The sequence below is a fragment of the Hyalella azteca genome, unplaced genomic scaffold (assembly GCF_000764305.2).
Source record: "Hyalella azteca isolate HAZT.00-mixed unplaced genomic scaffold, Hazt_2.0.2 contig3704, whole genome shotgun sequence".
Taxonomy (NCBI): Eukaryota; Metazoa; Arthropoda; class Malacostraca; order Amphipoda; family Hyalellidae; genus Hyalella; species Hyalella azteca.
In genome coordinates, this window is record NW_025933945.1 from 153,034 (window position 1) to 172,316 (window position 19,283).

The 19,283-nt window shown below is 39.7% G+C and overlaps 1 protein-coding gene across 1 annotated transcript in view; it reads left to right on the top strand.

Annotated features, from left to right (window-relative positions):
* The window catches only part of LOC108677517 (histone demethylase UTY), a 60,556-nt gene extending 41,878 nt beyond the window's left edge, over positions 1 to 18,678 (top strand). Inside the window, exons 4-11 of the mRNA XM_018165741.2 lie at positions 12,592 to 12,767; positions 13,030 to 13,384; positions 13,590 to 15,381; positions 15,905 to 16,406; positions 16,699 to 16,909; positions 17,112 to 17,244; positions 17,605 to 17,766; positions 18,145 to 18,678. Coding sequence (XP_018021230.1) covers positions 12,592 to 12,767; positions 13,030 to 13,384; positions 13,590 to 15,381; positions 15,905 to 16,406; positions 16,699 to 16,909; positions 17,112 to 17,244; positions 17,605 to 17,766; positions 18,145 to 18,228 — 3,415 coding nt within the window. The 3' untranslated portion in view covers positions 18,229 to 18,678. The remainder of the gene's footprint in view (positions 1 to 12,591; positions 12,768 to 13,029; positions 13,385 to 13,589; positions 15,382 to 15,904; positions 16,407 to 16,698; positions 16,910 to 17,111; positions 17,245 to 17,604; positions 17,767 to 18,144) is intronic.
* The last annotated feature ends 605 nt before the right edge of the window (positions 18,679 to 19,283 follow it).

Genomic DNA, 19,283 nt, shown 5'->3' on the forward strand with positions numbered 1-19,283 from the left:
GCTAGTCAATGATTGATTTACAATGATAAGAAATCACATACCAATAAAATGTTAATATGATAGTATTAATAAAGTTGAGACCGTTTGCAGTATCATTGCTAGCATGGGGACCAAACTGACAGCTGCAGTGCTGCAACCGACGCGCTACACGACTGCACCTGCCGCAGCTGCAGTTTCCCGTGTTCTCTTTGTCTTCTTTCTCTTCCCATCATTCCTGTTAATATTCAGCTGCATGTAATGCTTATATTTCTGCTCCGACAGTATTTCACTTCAACCATATACCTATACCTCGTGTTATTCAGACTATCTTCAGTATTTTATTATATGCAACAACTACAAAAACAGTAGTATATATGATCATTCATGTACATTTTTATGGTTTAATGACAATGCGATCGGTAATTACTGAATAAATGAAGAGAAGACAAAAATTGACCCACATAGGAATAGAAGGCAAAGTGTCAGGCCGCAAGCCCGAGGCGCCCATAGCCGAGGATTGAGCAGCAGACGCCGCTGCCCGGGCCCAAGTTTGAGCTGCTGCTCTTGTGCTTAGGACACAAATTATGCCTCTGTTGCTGGTTGTTATTTGTACCAGATTTTTTTATTGTCGTCGTTGTTGTTGCTGGCGGCGGCGTTGTTGTTGATGTTGCTGAAGTGCGCCGGGCATCTGGTGTGTCGTTGCCTCCCTCAGCCCAGGGGCTTCCCTGTCCAAGCTTTCGCTGGTCGTCCAGTAAACGCTTAACTAAGATGGTTGTCTTCATACCTGTCAGAGCCTAACTTCCCTGTCGGTGCTTTGAGGCCTCAGCAGAAAGATATAGTTCATTCTCTCACTTTGGCATTTCAATCAGGGAAGGTCCCTTATTTCATTCAGGCTGAGATATTTTTTCTGAAGTGTGTTAAAGTTTAAAAGTTATTATTTCACCCCTCGGTCTCCCGTTTTAAAAATAGATCAATTTTGGCTCTGAGAGCTTAAAATTCTGTGTTCAATCATGCGCTAAATTTACTGACTGGTTAACTCTCACCAATTGGACAAACTGATGCTTGCTCATCAACTGCAGTCTAATTTCCGGAAGTATTCTCTTATTTTTGTTAGTAGTTTTACTGTTTCATCAACTTGTAATAAGAAATGATTGATTTTCACCCTTATTATTTCCATTGTTAGGTATGTCGTGTTCGTCTTCCTATTTATTTTAGCATATGATTTCGTTTCTCGCTCATGCTTCACGATCTACCGTTCCCCAACTGCTTGCACTCAGGAGCAATCCTTTGATTACTACAGAAAAGTGTTTGGATATGCTATTACAGATCTTGTTCTGTACTTTTATACTGGAGATTCCTATGGTAACTCTGTTAGCAAATACACGGGAGGTCCTTTATTTTGTTTTTATTAGCATTCTCATGCGTGGTCAGTCGTCGAGAGTTTTAGGCCTATTATTTGATTTGGGACTGATCGTTCATCATAAGATTATACAATAAGCGGGCAAATTTGAGCTATTTTGCGGTTTTCATCTCTCCGATTTTCGGTTGGTCATACCGTGCAATTTACTCCGACGCTTATTTGTAAATCTTCCAGCGTTGTATTTATACAACTTAGTATTGTAAATCTAGAATTATGTCGCATTGAAAATTTTGCAATTGTAAATGGTAGCCACCAAATTGTTTTTGAGTATAATTGTTATATTTGTACGAATGAAATGAGTTCTTGAATTTATATATGTCCAAGGTTTCTTTCACTCAATTTAACCAACAGATTTGCCAGTTGGATGGATGTTACATAAGACTTATCGCGAGGCCTACAGCTTCACTGGGATTTTTTTTGATGTGTTGGCAGCTTTAAATTAAAATCTTAGTTTAGAAATCACTTAAAAAAATAAATCCTTGAATAAAGCGCGGAGTATTCGTCATCAACAACCCGTCACCCTTCGACGAGACTGCCCAGCTCGCCCACTACCGGTTCACGAGATATTTCTTTGACGGTTGCGGGTACAGCAATAGTTCAGTGAATGCCTTCAATGATGAGAAGATGCTTGCATTTGCCAACCCCGACTTCGTTGTCAAAAGTCATAGGACAAATGAATGAAATGGTATTTTTACATGCTTATTTCAATTACGCAAAACATATAGCATAAATTTTAGTCCGTGAAGTGTGATTTCGCTCGCTGAAAATGTTAAAATTAAACACCCTCACTGGTTCGGTTGGTGCACATATTTTAAACGAAAACCTCCAGAATTTGAAGTAATACGTTTTTGCGTCGCAACATTTCTTCTGCCGGTGTGACTTTAAAAAGGAAACCAAAGTTAAATGCGTTCTACAGCTGATCCAGAAGGAATTATCCTGTACGATTCCTTCTGTGTACGAAGGAAACATTTTTTTCTGCAACACCATCGTAAAGTAAAGTCATAAATAACAATAGCACGTCAATGTTTGACGCTTGCCTCACATTAAGCATGCGTCAGCGGCGTATAGCAGCAGATTGTAAGTCCATCGAAGCCACCGGATAGCGTTGAGAAGCTCCTGAAGGATACCCCTACCGGAACGCTTCTTCCCCCCTCCCCCGTAGCCCCTTCCCCCCATGCGTCATCCCATATGTGGCTTCGCACAAATCTCTCGCTCGCCGGAAGTCGTTGTGGTTAAATTTGGGGTTTCTCCTCTTGCACATAAGTAATAAAAACTGACTTATTAGACTTTCGGTTGACCCTTAGTTATTTCTAGTATTAGATCTCAGAAAAAATATTTTTTTCAAATTTGGAATAAAGCGAAATCAGTTGATATTTTGTCCTTATTTAGCAAATATATATAGTTATGCTATTTGTGTGTGATTGTAATGATTTATAGGAAAAGTACGATTGCGTGTGGTTTTAGAGTTAGTTATTATTTAAAATGTTGCTTTAATTTGATTGCAATGTTTGTGTTGCTTACTTTCTAGTTTAGTGTTCGCAATCTTCTCTGATTTCATTGTTGTCAAGAAAGTATAAAATCGCCGTGCTATATCTACTGGAGCACGTATGCCCAAATGCGCTCGTTCAAATGTTTTGGTCCAGATTTGTCATATAATATTTTTCTGCCTTATTCGTCTGTCCGGTGTATGCCGTCGTTTTGTAGAAGCGAGCGAGAAGTACATCAGCTCTCTCAGCCGTCTGCTCTCTGTCGCTCTCTTTCACTGTTGCGCTCAACTTCCACCGACGACGTACCGAATAACCTGTGACCTCGTCCGCTCTCTCTCCTTCTCACGTACGCACGACACACTCTATCTGGCAAGACATGCTCTTTGTTCCTGTTTGTTCAATGTTGTGCACTGCATATTCCTAGTATATATGTCACCAGTCTTCTCGTTATCGTGACAGTACTGATAAAACGTCTTAGATACTACAGGCGAGTATTTGTGGCAGTATTGCACAATCTTTTGTGTTTTAGCTCGTATCGCATTTTACTGCTCTGTATTTCTATTTGCTGCTGAGTTTACGTCAGGATGCAAATATTGACGTTTCCCTGTACAGAGAGTCGATGCTGGGAGAATTGCTTGTATTGTGCGGATGCGTGGCAATATTGTGACGTTTCTCCCTCCTGAGTGGCCTACTTTGTCGGTCGTGACGTCATGAACCTCTTGCTCCATTATTCTATTTTGATCTTTATGAATGGGAGAAATGTCATCGCGCTTCTTTTTCTGAATATAGTAGTGAAAACTCTAATTGTGAAAGTTACTCTGTCTTAATTACACTAATTTATTCACAGATTGTCAGCCATTACCATCCATGAAATGAATCGCGTAGAAGATGAATCAAGTTTAGAAACTTTTTTCAAAACATTTTGCCAATAATCATTGTAAATTTTAGCAGTTTTACGATCACCAGAGCTTCTATTCCACTAACCACTTTTAAATGCCGTAGTCTCCGTCGAGTTCGTGTAGAGTTGCACAACCTTTCCTCGAATGTCTGCTTTCACCTTCTTTCCTGCTGCGTTCTCCTCCGTTGTTACAGCCCCTTCGCTTGGGTACGCAAGTCGTGCGTGGGACCGGAAACTCCAGGGCTGTCATATCTCCTGTCATCGCCTCTGCTATGTTTTTGAATTACTATGCCCTCTTTTTTTTCTCGGATCAACTTTTGGATCTTTGTACTGGTTGCTTATGTAACAGTGTGAGACTGGCGTGCTTAACCTTGCTAACTATTGCGCTTAACCTCACATACTACTATTAATTTTTACAATCCTGTGTACACGTATCGTTGTCTTTCTTTCGCACTGCAATAATTGAGGAAAATATAAATACCTGAAACAGTGCATTAGCGAGGGCAAATAAGAAAACAGGTTTTTCATTTTTTTAATTGAAGATATAAGTTGTAATAACCCTCGTAAATTTGAGCGGTCTTGAAAAGGTTCTTCTTTCCGAACCTCTTGAACCTCCTCTAATTTCTATAAATTAAAATTTCTCGTGAACACAAAGCGCACACTTCATTCTCTGAAAGCCCGTACAATCGACTCATGAAAAAAATTTCTAATATCGATTATGGAAAATTTCTTAAATCATTTATTTGCAGGTATTAAATTTGAATACTGATTTAAAATGATTAAGATGACATCTTGGATCAACATTTTTAGCGTAGACTGACTGGCGACATGCATTTCTTGACGCTTGCATGATTAATTGATTTCTCAGCTGAGTAACATCTTAACTTTCTTATTTCACTTGCGAAATCAAAAAATTTTTCACGTGCATCGCCCAGGTACAGTAGATGTTGCAACAGCATTATTTTTATTGTGATAATTCTCGCTGAATTGTAACAACGTTGGCGGATGTCGTTAGTCACCGATACTCAGTCGGAAACAGACTGCATCCTCATTTAATCTGACTCACATTCCGGTGGTTTCCTAATTAAACACGTCCTCCTTTTCATTTTCTACCTGGTGTGTTAATGATTTCATATTCATTGAGTAGCACAACTGCACTTCAATTGACGTATAAAATTTCTCTTGTCCGCTTGTATTACTTGGCGAGTTATAAGACAGCTTCGGTGCCTCGCGTGTGATGGCTAGAGCTGGTCCGGTGCTGAGCTGCATTGCTCTCGAGGTCACCGCACCGATCCGCTGCTACGGAAATGACGCGCATTCCAGTGCTTCCGACACCCGACCTGCATGTCCCCTCACCTCAGGGGTGGGGAACCAAACCAACTAATTCTCTTCTGGATTTCCAAGGCATTCTTAGTATTACCTTCATCCGAGCAACAGACACGCTATTTAGGTCCTCTCCATTGCGTGCTTGCTAAGATTACTCCCACACCAGGATACAGGAGGCTACTGGAATGGAAATCCGACCGGATCTCTCTGCGATAGTCTTCCACGAGTAACTCTATAGTAAGATCACAGGTCTGTGCATTTCTTTACTTTATGACGTGCACTTTCAAATTTGTTGTTGAGGCATGAATTATTGTATGTATCATTGTTTTTTTTAATTGGTTTCGTACGTTTGCATTGTTATGGCGAATGTCGACAACGTATTCCAACGTATCAATCTGCCCCGCTGGTTTGTCAAGAGCATAATTTCATCGTAGCAACTAGCAATAGACCTTTCAAAGCGGGCAGCCGGTTGCCAGCTGTGGTTCCGGTGACCATCTTCTCCTGCTAGGGACTGCCTCCAAACGCGACTAGTTTGTTTCATGTAGGCAGCGGCGATGGCTGTCGTCGAGGCAGGACTTCTACTGTCAGTTCAAATAACATGGAGAACCAGTTAATTTTAGCTCATTTATTTGAGAATGTTACTATTTTATCTAGTTTTATTGCTGAAAATACTGCTAAAGTGTTGTAACAGTCATTGTGTTAGTCTACTTTAAAAGATAGGTAGTTGAGAAGCTTCAAAATACAAGTATATGAATATTATTCATAGAGCTTAAGAAAACTATCGAGCGAAAATTGCTTAGAAAATATCGCACTTAATGGCGATGCGCTGAACAGAAGGCACAGTGAACGCATCCAAGTTTTTGCGTCAGGGATCATTGTTCCCTGGAATGTGTGGTTACTGAAGACGCTTGCTGCTCTCGAGGTATGGTCACTGCCTACTGTTGCACGCCCCCTAAGAATAAACCTTTATATTACTTTAACCTAATTTTTCAAACTGTTTTCAAACAATACTGATATTTGATTACTCAGTCTTTTATAAGTAGCTTGTGTGATTCTCATAAAAGTTATAACTGATGTAGCCAGTTTTTATATATGTTATCACACATGTCTTGAATGGAATTAGTTTAAATACTAGCTAGTTGAACGTACGTGAGAGAAAATGATGAAACAATTATGTTGAAGAATAATTGCAATACTTTTTGAAAGGAGAGTGATCGTGACACTTTTGTTATGTATATTGAATTGTTATACGTTTATGATTTTTTTAAAGACGTTTTTGAGAGTAACGGCAGTAAACGGAGCCGTAAAATTATTGCTCTTTTGTGGTAATGAGATTGAAAATATATATGCCAACACTTAGTGTGCGCCGTCTGATTCTGTGTGATTCCGAGCAAGATCATAAGTTTTCTCAGAAACGCAATTTAATTGCTATTTTATTAATAACTAAATTTCTGTCATGTCTGACAGTCCACAACTGTTGTTGATAAACACGACATTGCCGGGTCTGGCAACATTCGTGCTGAATAATTACTCACTCATTATGTATAATGGTTTAAAAGTCCAAAATTTGTACGACAACTTGGGTATTGCCCGGTATATCCAATAATTCTACCAATATTTTAGTTCTATGTAATTTTTGCATACAGAAATAATAGCTTCATGCTGATAAAAATTCAACATCAAAAAGCATAATAGATGTTTACAGGTACTATAGCTTGTTTTAATTGAGTGTTTTGATGTATTAGGAAAAAAGAGAGTGAGTTGAACATATCTTCCGCTCTCGGTGCTATGCTGGCTGATCGTTCATAGTTGCCAGAGCGTCAGTTGGTTGCCAGATTTTCCGGTGTGAGGTGGTGCTGCCCATTGTTCATGGTGGGGGTGCTAGTTTCCGTTATAAATTTATTCTTTTATTAGAGTCACTCAAGTTAATGAAGTTTCTGCTATATAAACGTCATAAATTTTTATTGCTGACCTTGCTCTGTCTTCATAAGCAATAAACGAAAGTTCGACGCCAGTAAGTAACGCAGATGAACAAGCAGGTTAGGCCGAATGAAGGATTCTCTGCCGTGAAACGGAACATTTTGTGATCACAGAATTAGACACTGAAACCAGGTTTGTTTTGTTTGGATGGATTAGTTAGATCTGCTGTGCTGTCAACTCTTGTTAAAATTGGTTGGATGTTTGGTAGGCGCGAAAGTTTCCTTGCTGTGACTGTCGACGGATGTTCGTCGTGCTCTGTGCTTTCGCTCTCTACCGTTCGCGTGAGCCGTGAGGTACGACGTGCTACCGAGTTCATTGTACGGGCTGAATGTTCCGTTACCTCCCTGACATAACTTCTCTAGTTATGTAAAACGTCGTGCGATTGATACATTAGCAACTAGCCTAATCTCGTATCGTAGACTACAAATCGTGACCTGTCACTGCCAATATCGTGTTCAAGTTCACCTAGCTATCTTGCTACAATTACGTTAATAACTCATCACTGCCGAAGCCCAGTCATAATTTAGTATAGAAATAGATTTATTTTTAAATGTTTGATTGTATTGTCAATGAAACGTTAAGTTCGCGAACTGCTGTATTTATTGCAATGAACAATGTTTCACTCATGATTGCATACGGTGCGAAGTGAAAGAACCTAATTCGTGTTAAAAATTATTTCGACACGTGGTTTAAATTCACTCGATTGATCTCAGCTGCGTCTGATCTTCTGATCTACCTCATGTCAAGACACCCTCCAGGCTCCAGCTAGCCTAGCTATAAAGGTGAGGTTGTTGAATACATCATCTCATTCATCTGTTAGCTAAGTTAGATGTGTGCTTACACTAAGCTAAGTTAGATGTGTGCTTGTACTTTTGCCAAGTTAGATGTGTGCGTGCACAATGCCTCAGAAAAATGCATTTGCGATTTGGGCATGTACTTAATTCAACAGTATTGTTGTCATGAAACCTACAGTGATAACCGTTTATCACGGAAAATGAAGAATATAAGGAATCAATTATCTAATTTTATCTTAAATGTTCTATATGGCATTTGCAAGCTGAGCAAAGTAATATATTTCACTATTTGTAATAATATTTATATAACTTACAAGCTTTCTTACCTGCTTGCTCAGATGGTATTTAATCAATATCAATTTAGAGGTATGTAGTCTTACATTCGTTTTTTTTTTGCGAAATGCATGTTGTTATGATGACCAATCTTTATACCGCGAGGTTTTGAGTTTTAGTTTTAACTTTGTGCTTGGCTAGCTTGTTCCTATTCTTTAGAGAACGAGTGAGACTTCGTCTACTCATGATCGATAAGAGCGGTCTGCGGCTGCCAGACTATCTGGGCTGCTTAGCTGCAGCCTCGAATATACCTTTTAGTTACTCGTTATTCTGCAATCATTCACTTGCGGATAATCGAATGCATTCGAAAAGCACATGATGGTCTTTACTTGTGGCTCTTGTAGAAACGTTGAATGATTGCTCTTCTGGTTTAGAATTTATTCCATGATGCTCAGAACTCGAAAGATCAATGTGAGGTCAAACGATGAACGAGAATCTAGATACCGGTAGTTGAGTAGATTTGTAACTTATCTATAAGGTACGTAATATATTCAGTAGCTTCTTTTAAACAACTTAGCTTTCTGCTTTCGGTACTCTCCAAAAATAGAAAGACCACGCAAAAATAATCCACTATTTTTTTTATAACCATCACATTTCTTGCTGCAGCCTTAGTCTCCGAATGTTTTCTTTTAGTAAATTGAAAGGCCAGAATGTTCAAATTTCTTCAATTTAATAATCAATCAACAAATATTCTTGTTCGTTTAAGAGGGGTCATGCTCATTTGGGTTCGTTGAAGAGAATGGTAGAAAACAGCAGGGGTATATAAGTGTGGCGCGAAAGTAGGCATGATGGCGCGCTCGTGTTTCCCTAATGAAAATAAAGGAAAATAACAAGTAGGGAGAGAAAATACGCGTATCGAAGAGCAAGGAAAAATCAGGGAGGAAGAACAAACGGTTAAAGAGGAAGCGTTGCGCGCGGTACTGCGTAAGAAGAGGATGCAGAGAGGGGCGGGCGGGGCGGAGCCGCCCAGTACTGGCGGAGCGATGGTCACGTAGGCAAGAGAAGCTGCGGCAGCTGCGGCTGTGCGTGGTGTCGGCAGCGTGGCTGAGACCGTCATCACGGCGGCGAGCTGCTGAACTATAAGCGGTGCTTCTTCTCGCTCAGCTGATGCACCTCGAGTGTACTTGGTTCATCGACCTGCAACTTCAGGAATAGGTGTATTTTTTTATGTTGTTTCTTAAGTTCGTCAGGTATTAGAACGCTTAATATGTTATGCTCGCCGTGTAAATAGGCTATAAGGAAACTTCTCTGATTTGTTGTAGTTGATTATTTTTTCTGGAGCAGGGCATTGCATATTAGAGGAATATACACCAATATGTACACACTGCTGAAATTTTCATCTCTTTTGTATCTCATTCTTGCCCCCTCAGGGGGGACTTTTGACGCGTGTCTGTGCCCGTCAGAAGTCCTATGGGATTTCGCGCTCCTATGTGGATTGTTCCTGAACGCCCCACCGCTGAGCTCGCGGTGTCTGACTGCGGGTCTCAGTTGTGGGGTTATGTTATTATGTAGGTAGGATTCCTTACATTTCCCTTCTCTGTCTCTCGTGCGGGCGGCCGACGTCCCGTGTGAGCGACCTCTTGTTCGAGTGTCTTAGTTTCTGTTGCTTTTCACCTGTCCCTCCTTGTTACTTCGTCTCTTTGAGATGCTAACGCTGCTTCTTTCGAGCCAGCTTCAGCGGCTGGACAACTGAGGCTTTCCGCCTCTTGTGGGTGATGATTAATTTGAAATCCTGAATAATTAAGACCTTCCGCCTTGCTGGCGATGTTACTTTTTGACCTCCGGTGCGAAATAGCGTGATAGCTGAAGCGCTGACAAACCATTCTACTACTACTAGTACTTGTATCTCATTCTGGCGAGGTATTTTGTGTTTTCATCCAGGTTTGCATGTACGCATTCAAAAGTGAGTTTCAGGTTATCTCGACATGATAACATATCAGAATATTGCCTGTATTATTCATCGCTCCTCCCTTCTTGGTGACCCGATGCACAATACCATGCATTTATGCTTTCATTAATGTTAATAAAACTTTAATATTAATATTATAATTCTAGTATTTACATGATCAGAATTTAAATATGTTACTTGTTGATGTTGCAGTTGATTAAGAATTACATTAGCCTTGTTGCCCTTGTAACTACGGACTTATGGCTTTTAAGATTTTTAAAGGGACTATTTTGGTTGTCCTGTTGATGATGGAGCTTATGAATAATTAGCAAATCTGCTATACTCATAACATTCATTTACTTCTTATCAATCCTTTTCTGCGAGGATGAAGAAATTAGTTTTTTATCACATTTGGTTGGGTTATCTCATGCCTTTTAAGTCTCAGATTTTATTCTTACTCTCATTTTACTCACATTAAATTGATGTCTTTGTATGTAGTGAGTCTAACAAGTAGTGAGTCTAAGCCACTTCCCTTCTTCCCTTCTTGCGTAGGAGTAGGATTTTTTGTAATCCGTTTTTGTTATTATAATTTTCTATTGGTTCGGGTTACGATTTTGTAGTTACTATGTCACGAAGGTGATAAACTGATAGGAAAATGACGCTTGCATCGTTTTTTTATCTAATGGACTGCATCGAAGGAATTAGGGTTGGGAGGTAGTACATGCATCATACCTGCGGCGTTTGCCGCGGCTGCATTGTTGAGAACTCCCAACCCCTCCTCCTCCTTCCCCTCGAGGTGGAGGTAAGGTCGCTGACTCCTACCATAGCGTTTTAGTCCGCCGCGTCTCGAATGCTATCAGGACCGCCTTGGGTGCTCATATACATCTATGTTTACGGTGAATTGTTAATTTAGATTCATCGTTTCATTTCAAACTCCTCTTTTCGTAGGTATTTAATGAGCCTAGGGTTACGATTTTTGAATTACCGGTATTTATTATGTGTATGCTCCGATTGATTCCCATGTTTCGCATTGGCTGTGCTAGCACGGCTCAAAATAAACCGCAATCAATGAGAAACATTTAAAAATAAATTTCACTGGGCCTGGAAGGTCAAATTTTCTGTTGCCTCTGTTCGCTGGATTGTAAGTTCGATCAATACTTAATTTGTACACTGGTTCTCGTTAGACGAAGCGCTTAGAATAAACTCGCCAAGAAATCAATATCAATCGATTGATGCCGAGCTTTTTATAGCTTTCTCAGTTACTGCCTGAGAACGTGCTGATCTTCTCATCTCGATTGCCTCCTAGATTTAAAGTTGGTCACTACTTCGGCGATCAATATTGGTTTTCTTTGCTATATTTAATTACCTGTAATCAATGCACCTTCAAATTTTCGTTTTATGAGAAACGGCTTCTACATTGTATATTTCTCTGCAAGGTTTATTAGGGCATTCTGTGAATGTGCCAGTTAAGTCCGTTTAAGTTTTGGCAGCTGTCAGTGACATTCCACAGTTCGTCGCCTCTAATTGCCGACAACACTTCCTTGTGTTGGTTTCGTCCCATCTTTCCGTTACTTAGGAACACGGCTTTTAGCTACTTCGGTACTTCTACATATTTTTGAACGTAGAGTTTAATCAATTTTATTATTCTTCCATTTGCTTGTTTTAGATTTTTTTTGCAGTAAAATCAATGTCTAAATTTATGATGCGAAATTTATGCGAAATTTTCTATCAATTTTATGAACCACTAAAGTCAATTTGTTTTGCACGTTATATGGTCTAATGTAATTTTTATATGCTCTCGTACACCTTTGTATGGTTGCTGATTTATTTTTTTTAATTTTTAGGCTGAAAATCGATTTAACATTCATTTTATCCTTTACTTGTGTATTTATAGTTGAGAACTATATATGCTAAATCTTGTTTGTGGTAGGAATTTCAAGAAAAGAACATGTACATATCCTCTTCGATGTGCAATTGTAAAGACAGTTCATTATCTGCTAATAAAATTATCTGTGTTTAAACCTAAATTCTTAGCTGATGCCTAGGGATCCTAAATTCATTTTCAACCTTCACATTATTGGAATTTAAATATAAGTCAGATGAATCAAAATTGGAAAATTACTATTTATTATAGTTATTTACCTGTTATGATCACTTTTTCCCGATGTTGTGGTTCTATTTGATTTTGTTTGTATGAGGGTTAGCGTTTTGAGCTTGCCGCCTACCCTTACGTCTGGCAGCCTGAGACGCGTCTGACAAGTGGCGCACGAGTTCACTAACCTTCCATTGATTTGATCAGCTGTTGGTTTTCGGTAGTAGGAAAAATAGCTATCATTTGAGCCGCATTCATTGTGCCTTGTTGATTAAATTAATTTTGCAGACTTGGTCAACTCAATCGAAAATGTTGATTATCTGTCTGTACATTCGGTACAGATAAATAACTATGTTCGTCGTTTTTAAAATGTTTTTTTTTCATTTTCTTTCAGGGCCATCAAGTCCTTCCAGCAAGTACTCTACATCGACTCAAGTTTCAGCCGTGCTAATGAAGTACATCTGCGGTTGGGTTTGATGCTAAAAGTCCAAAATGATTTTGAAGGAGCTCTCAAGCATTTTCAACTTGCCCTTTTAGATTCAGGACCGTGCTCCTTCACCAAGCTAGAAAGTGAGTGATTCATCCTATTTTTATACCTTTGTTGCGATGGAGCGAATTGTGAGGATATGTGGACGTGTTCTCGAGCCAATTCAACGTTCTAGCTTTTCTGCGTGTTTGCTTAGATTTTTTGTATACAAGATATTTTGTATATATTTTATATTAAGTTCCTATCTCCATCAATTGCTAATGTAAAGATGTGTATGTACCTTCTTCCTAAGGTACTCTGTGTTAACACTTTTTTTATTTCGTGCTTAATTTATTCCCTTGCCAGTCCGTTTTCATGAGGCGCATCTCTACGAGCTTCAAGGCAAGCACAAAGTTGCTCAAGACGCTTACGAAAAATTATTGAAGGAAGAGAGCGTGAGCGGCCAACTACGGGCTGATATTTTGCGTCAGTTGGGATGGATGTACCACACAGTCACCTCATTGGGCGATAAAAGGGAGAGAGAAGAGAAAGCCGTCACGCTACTCCAAAAATCTATTGAGGCTGATCCCAAGTCTGGTCAATCTTTGTACCTGCTCGGCCGTTGTCTCGCTTCGCTCGGTAGAATACACGACGCTTTCGTTGCTTACAGGAATTCTGTTGATAAATGCGAAGGCAACGCAGACACATGGTGCTCCATCGGGTAAGTCGTGGAAGATTTACATCTCATTGTAATAGCAATTTTCATAAATTGCTTTGACTTTCGAGTCATTGCATTATTTTACAATTTAGTACCAAAAATTTCTGATGTTAGTTATTATTTTTTCACAAAAGAACTTTTTGTAGCTGAAGTTTGTGAGGGTCGAAAAATATGTACCTGTTATTTATTAAATCATCCTCTTTTACAGAGTTCTTTACCAGCAACAGAACCAGCCTATGGACGCATTGCAGGCTTACATATGCGCAGTACAGTTTGACAAAAGCCACGTAGCAGCTTGGACAAATTTAGGAATTTTATACGAATCTTGTAATCAACCTCGGGACGCCTTAACGTGTTACCTCAACGCGAGTCGATCAAAAACTTCTCGCATTCAAAACCCAAACCTTGGCCCTCGCACTCGCTTTCTGCAGCAGCAGCTCGCGGCCGCACCCATGCCCTCACTGGCGCGTCCCAAGACCTTGCTCACTATAGAGGAGGCTTGGAACCTGCCCGTCGCCACAGACATGAACCAGCGAGGTGGCAGCGCTAGAAACTCAAGTACTTCGGCTTCTGGTGGAGCGTTCAATAAACAACAGTCACACCCGCCTCCACCTCCGTATCAGCAGCATCAAGACGCTAAGAGATTCAAACCCGATGCGTCAGAGCAACCCAGGCCTCAGTATTACTTAAATTCTCACCAGCTGCAAATGTTACAATATTTACAGAATAATCAGACATCTTTGACGCCTCCTCAGCAACAGCAACTTCAGCATCTGCAACACAACTATCGTCTAATGCAGCAACACCAAATGCAAGTCAGACAACAGCAGCAGCAGCAACAACAACAGCAGTTACAACAAGGAAGCAACATTTCCGGACAAAACTATGGGTCTTCCGCTCGAGGTCAGCCTGGGGGATTTGTGAGTCCTATCGGAGGAGTTGTTAATGGTTCATCCCCTGTTGCTGCTAGTGGTCCCGGTTACCTCTCCCCTCGGCCTCCAACTCCTCAACAATATAATAACAACGGAGCTCCTAGTTATTCCAACGGTTCTTATAACAGCGGTCAGCCGCAACAGCAATCTGCTAACCAACAAATGGTACCCGGGGCGCAGCAGCACAATAACTCTCCGAATTTTTACACTAATCAAGACCAAGTAGGAAATCTGACACGAACGCCCAACTCAGCATCATCCACTCTTGCTGACCCTACGACTGTCAGTGACCAAGAACTGCAGGAGCTCATCAGCCAAAAGGAATTTGCCGAGTCTTTTGCTGAGGACCTCCTCAACAGATTGGCCAAAGGAGAGAATGTCATGGATGAACTTAATAAAGGCGAGCTTGATCAAACCGCCTTACCAAACACACAATTTTCCACTGGTGCCCTCCAAGATCTAACCCAACGGCTAGATTCTAGAAATGTTAAACAGGAAGTAGATTTAAAACCAGACAGCATAGTTGACGTTGGTCTTCTAGACCATTTGCCTTCAGAAATTAAGTTAGAGAGCAGCCCTGAAATTGAAATCAAGCCTACTATGTTATCATCTGAGATTCTGACCGCTTGTCGTGGACGCGGAACTCAAGCACGTAATATCAGTATGATAGGAGACAATCAACCTCCTCCTTCCCCGCCTGATCCTCCAGCAACGCGACTAAATCAAGATCAACTCGTTCCTCCCACTGCATCCGTGTTACTCGAAAATAAGAAGCTAGCTTTCTCTCCTCAGTTACAGGAGTTTTGTTTAAAACATCCTATCGCTGTTGTAAGAGGGATTGCATCAGCTCTCAAACTGGATTTGGGTCTGTTTTCTACTAAGACGCTTGTAGAAACTAATCCTGATCACACAATTGAGGTAAGGACTCAAGCCTTCCAACCGGCTGATAAGAACCTGGACCCCAATAACCCGGACCGTGTTGTCTGGCCATGCTATTCTCACCGCTCCCACACCACCATCGCCAAGTACGCTCAGTACCAGGCTAATACCTTTCAAGAAAGTTTAAAGGTACGTTATTTCTTGTTTTTGTTTAAACCAAGCATAATAATATTCTTTCTTGAACCACTATTCGGAGTCATGCTCATATCGTCGGTCTAAAGTAATCGCTACCTAGTATCTAGTGTCATGGTTGACGTTTGAAATGATTTATTCATATAAAATATAGAAATTCCCATTCAAAAATTACTGTCAATTTTATTACAACACTTCTCTTTAACTTCACTTCTTGTTGTTTGTTTGTCTGCTACAAATCTTATAATCGATATTCAACAAACTTCTGCATGTCCAATCGATCTGAAATTTTCCACTCTTGCGTAAAGTTAAAGACAATGCATGAATCAATTGACAGAATAAATAATTTTGAAAAAATTATTCTTAATTTAAAAAAAACTTAATTTATTAATTTTTGTAATATATGATAATGAAATTAGAAATTCATTGTAAGTGTGTAACATCAGAGACACTGAATTCTTCTAGAAGTGTTGTCTTTAAAAAGTAATTTTTAAACGCATATTATTCTTTTATTGATCAGGAGGAACAAGACCGAATAGCTGCTGGGGGTCAACGAGTTGATGATTCTAAAGCGAAAAAGAAAGTCGTCAATAAAATGATCAAATTCGGCACCAACGTCGATCTGTCGGATGACAAAAAATGGCGTGCTCAACTACAGGAACTGCAAAAGCTTCCTTCGTTCACTCGCGTTGTGTCGGCAGGCAATATGTTATCACATGTGGGTCATCCAATCCTAGGAATGAACACCGTCCAGTTGTACATGAAGGTTCCAGGTTCCCGCACTCCTGGTCACCAAGAGAACAATAACTTTTGCAGCATCAACATTAACATTGGGCCTGGAGACTGTGAATGGTTCGCCGTGCCTGATGCCTATTGGGGAATCATCGCTAACTTGTGTGAGAAAAACGGAACAAACTACCTTCACGGATCGTGGTGGCCTGACCTCAAGGAACTGTTCGACGAAAACGTGCCTGTCTACAGGTTCCTCCAAAAGCCTGGCGATATGGTCTGGGTGAATTCTGGTGAGTCTTACATTTGGCAATGGAGAATTTGAGGAGTGAAATATTTTTATTTGACTATTCGTGGACCCTGAAGTCATCTAAACTATTGTTTAGATGATCAATTATCCAAACACACTAAATCATGATGAGCGTAAATTTTAATTTTCCTATCCGAATCTATAGGAATCAGACTAGAAAATCTCGATTTAATTTTGTAAATGCATGCAATATTTACTATGAACGCATACAACTTTGAATACATGTCCTCTGTCTGTATTATTGCAATTCTTCTTCACGTGTCATCTTTGTGCAGGCTGTGTTCACTGGGTGCAAGCAGTTGGATGGTGCAACAATATCGCTTGGAATGTAGGGCCTCTAACCGCTCGTCAGTATTTGCTTGGGCTGGAACGCTACGAATGGAACAAGCTGCAGAGATTCAAGTCGATCGTCCCCATGCTTCATCTCACTTGGAATCTCGCTAGAAATATCAAAGTGTCTGATGCAAAATTTTTCGAGCTCATCAAGTGAGTTGTTGTTCTTGTCCAAGATTTCTTTTCAATTGTTCTTGTCGAGGATTTATTTTCAATTCAATTTATGTTTAGTTTGACTTCTTGGGTCTTGATAAAATGAACAAAATCGAGTCCTGCTTTCCCCCATGAGAAATTTCCTCCTTTATTATCTAAGTAATAATGGAGTATTTTCAAGGTTTTACTTTGTTTTCCTCAGGACTTGCCTAATGCGGTCACTGAAGCAAGTGTTCCTGACTTTGGACTTCGTGCGTATGTGTGGCATTGAGCCGCGCTTCCATGGACGCGCCCGCAACGAAGCTTCGCACTATTGCGGCGTGTGTGAGATTGAGGTAAGCATTCTTGCCTTTTTTGTGGGCACGCATATTATTTTAAAACAATTTTTACCATTAATTTGTTCTTTGGTGTTGATAAATCATTACCTGCTTCATTATGAACTTTTATCCCATAATAATTATCCAAAGATGTTTCAAAATTATATTGTGATCAGTAAGTTGAAGCACGGCACTATTTTATTTTACTTTAATCATCGCGGAAGTCACTTAATGTACTCAACGCTAGCCGGATCATTTATTTCATCTTAAAGACATACCATTCAGCTCATCTTAAGCATATAGTAATCTATAAAGATATAGAATACAATATGTAGAATTTAAAGGCTGAAGTTTTACATGACCGTCTTATCGTTGCAGGTTTTCAACATTCTAATGGTTCGCGACATCAACGGACGTAACGTTGTGCATTGCATTGACTGCGCCCGACGCATCTCACCCACTCTCGACGGCTTTATTGTGCTTGAAGAATATCACATAGAAGACATTATGGAAGTTTATGATCAATTTGTCTTACATTCTGTAAGTAACACAGTCGTTTCCTAATTTTAACATTCTTGAGTCTTCTCTGAATGTAAAGGCCTCATCGAGAATCCTATAATGAGCTTTCTGTACACTCCATTCCGTTCTACCTTAGATTTTGACGCTAGTTGACATTTAATTCTAATGTTTGATTTATCGTTAGACAAAGCTCGTGTAATTTTCTAAAACTAATATCGTTTATGTTGAATATATATTGAACCTATTCGTCAAGAGACGTTTCTAAAATATTGAAAAAACGTCCCATGAGAGATTCTGCCAAAGTTATTTTTTTTTTTAATTTCCATAATTTTTATCTCGAGTTGTAAATGTGTTTGTTAAAATTTTAACTTTCTTGAGTATAAATTCCTTCATTTCCAGATTCAGAGTCAAAGCATCCCAGGTCAAGCTCCCACTCCACCTCCAAGCTCCCTGACCCCGACACCGAGCGCTCTAGCCACGTGACCCTCTTGAAACCATCTCGCGCCAGCATTTACATTGATGTCTTTGTGTTCACCTTTACATCCGATTTGCCACGCAGAAGCCACTTGATGTAGATACGAACGACTTGGTGGTTCATGGCATCCGATATTATTGAGCTCAGATATATTCCAGTCACTGTACATACAAGTAACTGCACCTAAATTCCGTTTGCATTCTCTGAAGCTAAGTGCTGGGAATTATTACACCTAATTTCTAATACTTATTTTTAAAATGGTAGTGAACGGCGTAGTGCAGCTTTCTTCCCACTTGAAGATCCTTGAAAGATTCATACTGATGACGTGAATTTTTCATTAAATATGATTTAGCTCGCGTTTGCTGTGGAGATTGGACCGGTGGCTTTGGAGATGTGTAGACGGTGGTTTCATTTTCTTATTTAGGAGCTATTATAATTTTGTAATTTCAACTTTCCCGTATTTTTAGTTTAACTAATATTTTTGAAAATTTAATTTAAAATAATGTGATGATTCTAAAAAATGGTTATTTTCATTGATCGCTATAAAACACAAATGAGAGCGATGATGCCTCATGGTTTCAGCTACAATCATCATGATTTCATAATCTGTTAATTCATTTTTTATCTATTCCTTCACAAGGCCACGGTTCAATTCTTTCTAAAACACCAGTTATTTCGTTCTCGTTATTGATCTTTATCCTTAGATTGATGACAAGTAATTCAATTAATCGTAATGTAAATTTCTTTGTTCGTACGTACGGTGGGCATGTGTTATAGACTTCAAACCTGATATTCGCTGCCCCTATTTTGCCGTGCCTTGCTGAAGCTCTTGATACCTACATCACCACCAATGCGTTGAGGCTTTTCCTCATAAATGATGTATATAAAGAAAAGATTTTTATTTTATTCGCGAGAGAAGTGAGCAGCAAAGTGACGGATTTAATTATTTATCAAGTTTGAATTGTTTTTGTACGTGTTGTATGCTTTTTGTCGGTTTTGCCTAGTAACTGTTTTTTTAAAGAGATTCTCGGCTTTTCAGCTCTGTGTACAGCTTCATGCAGAA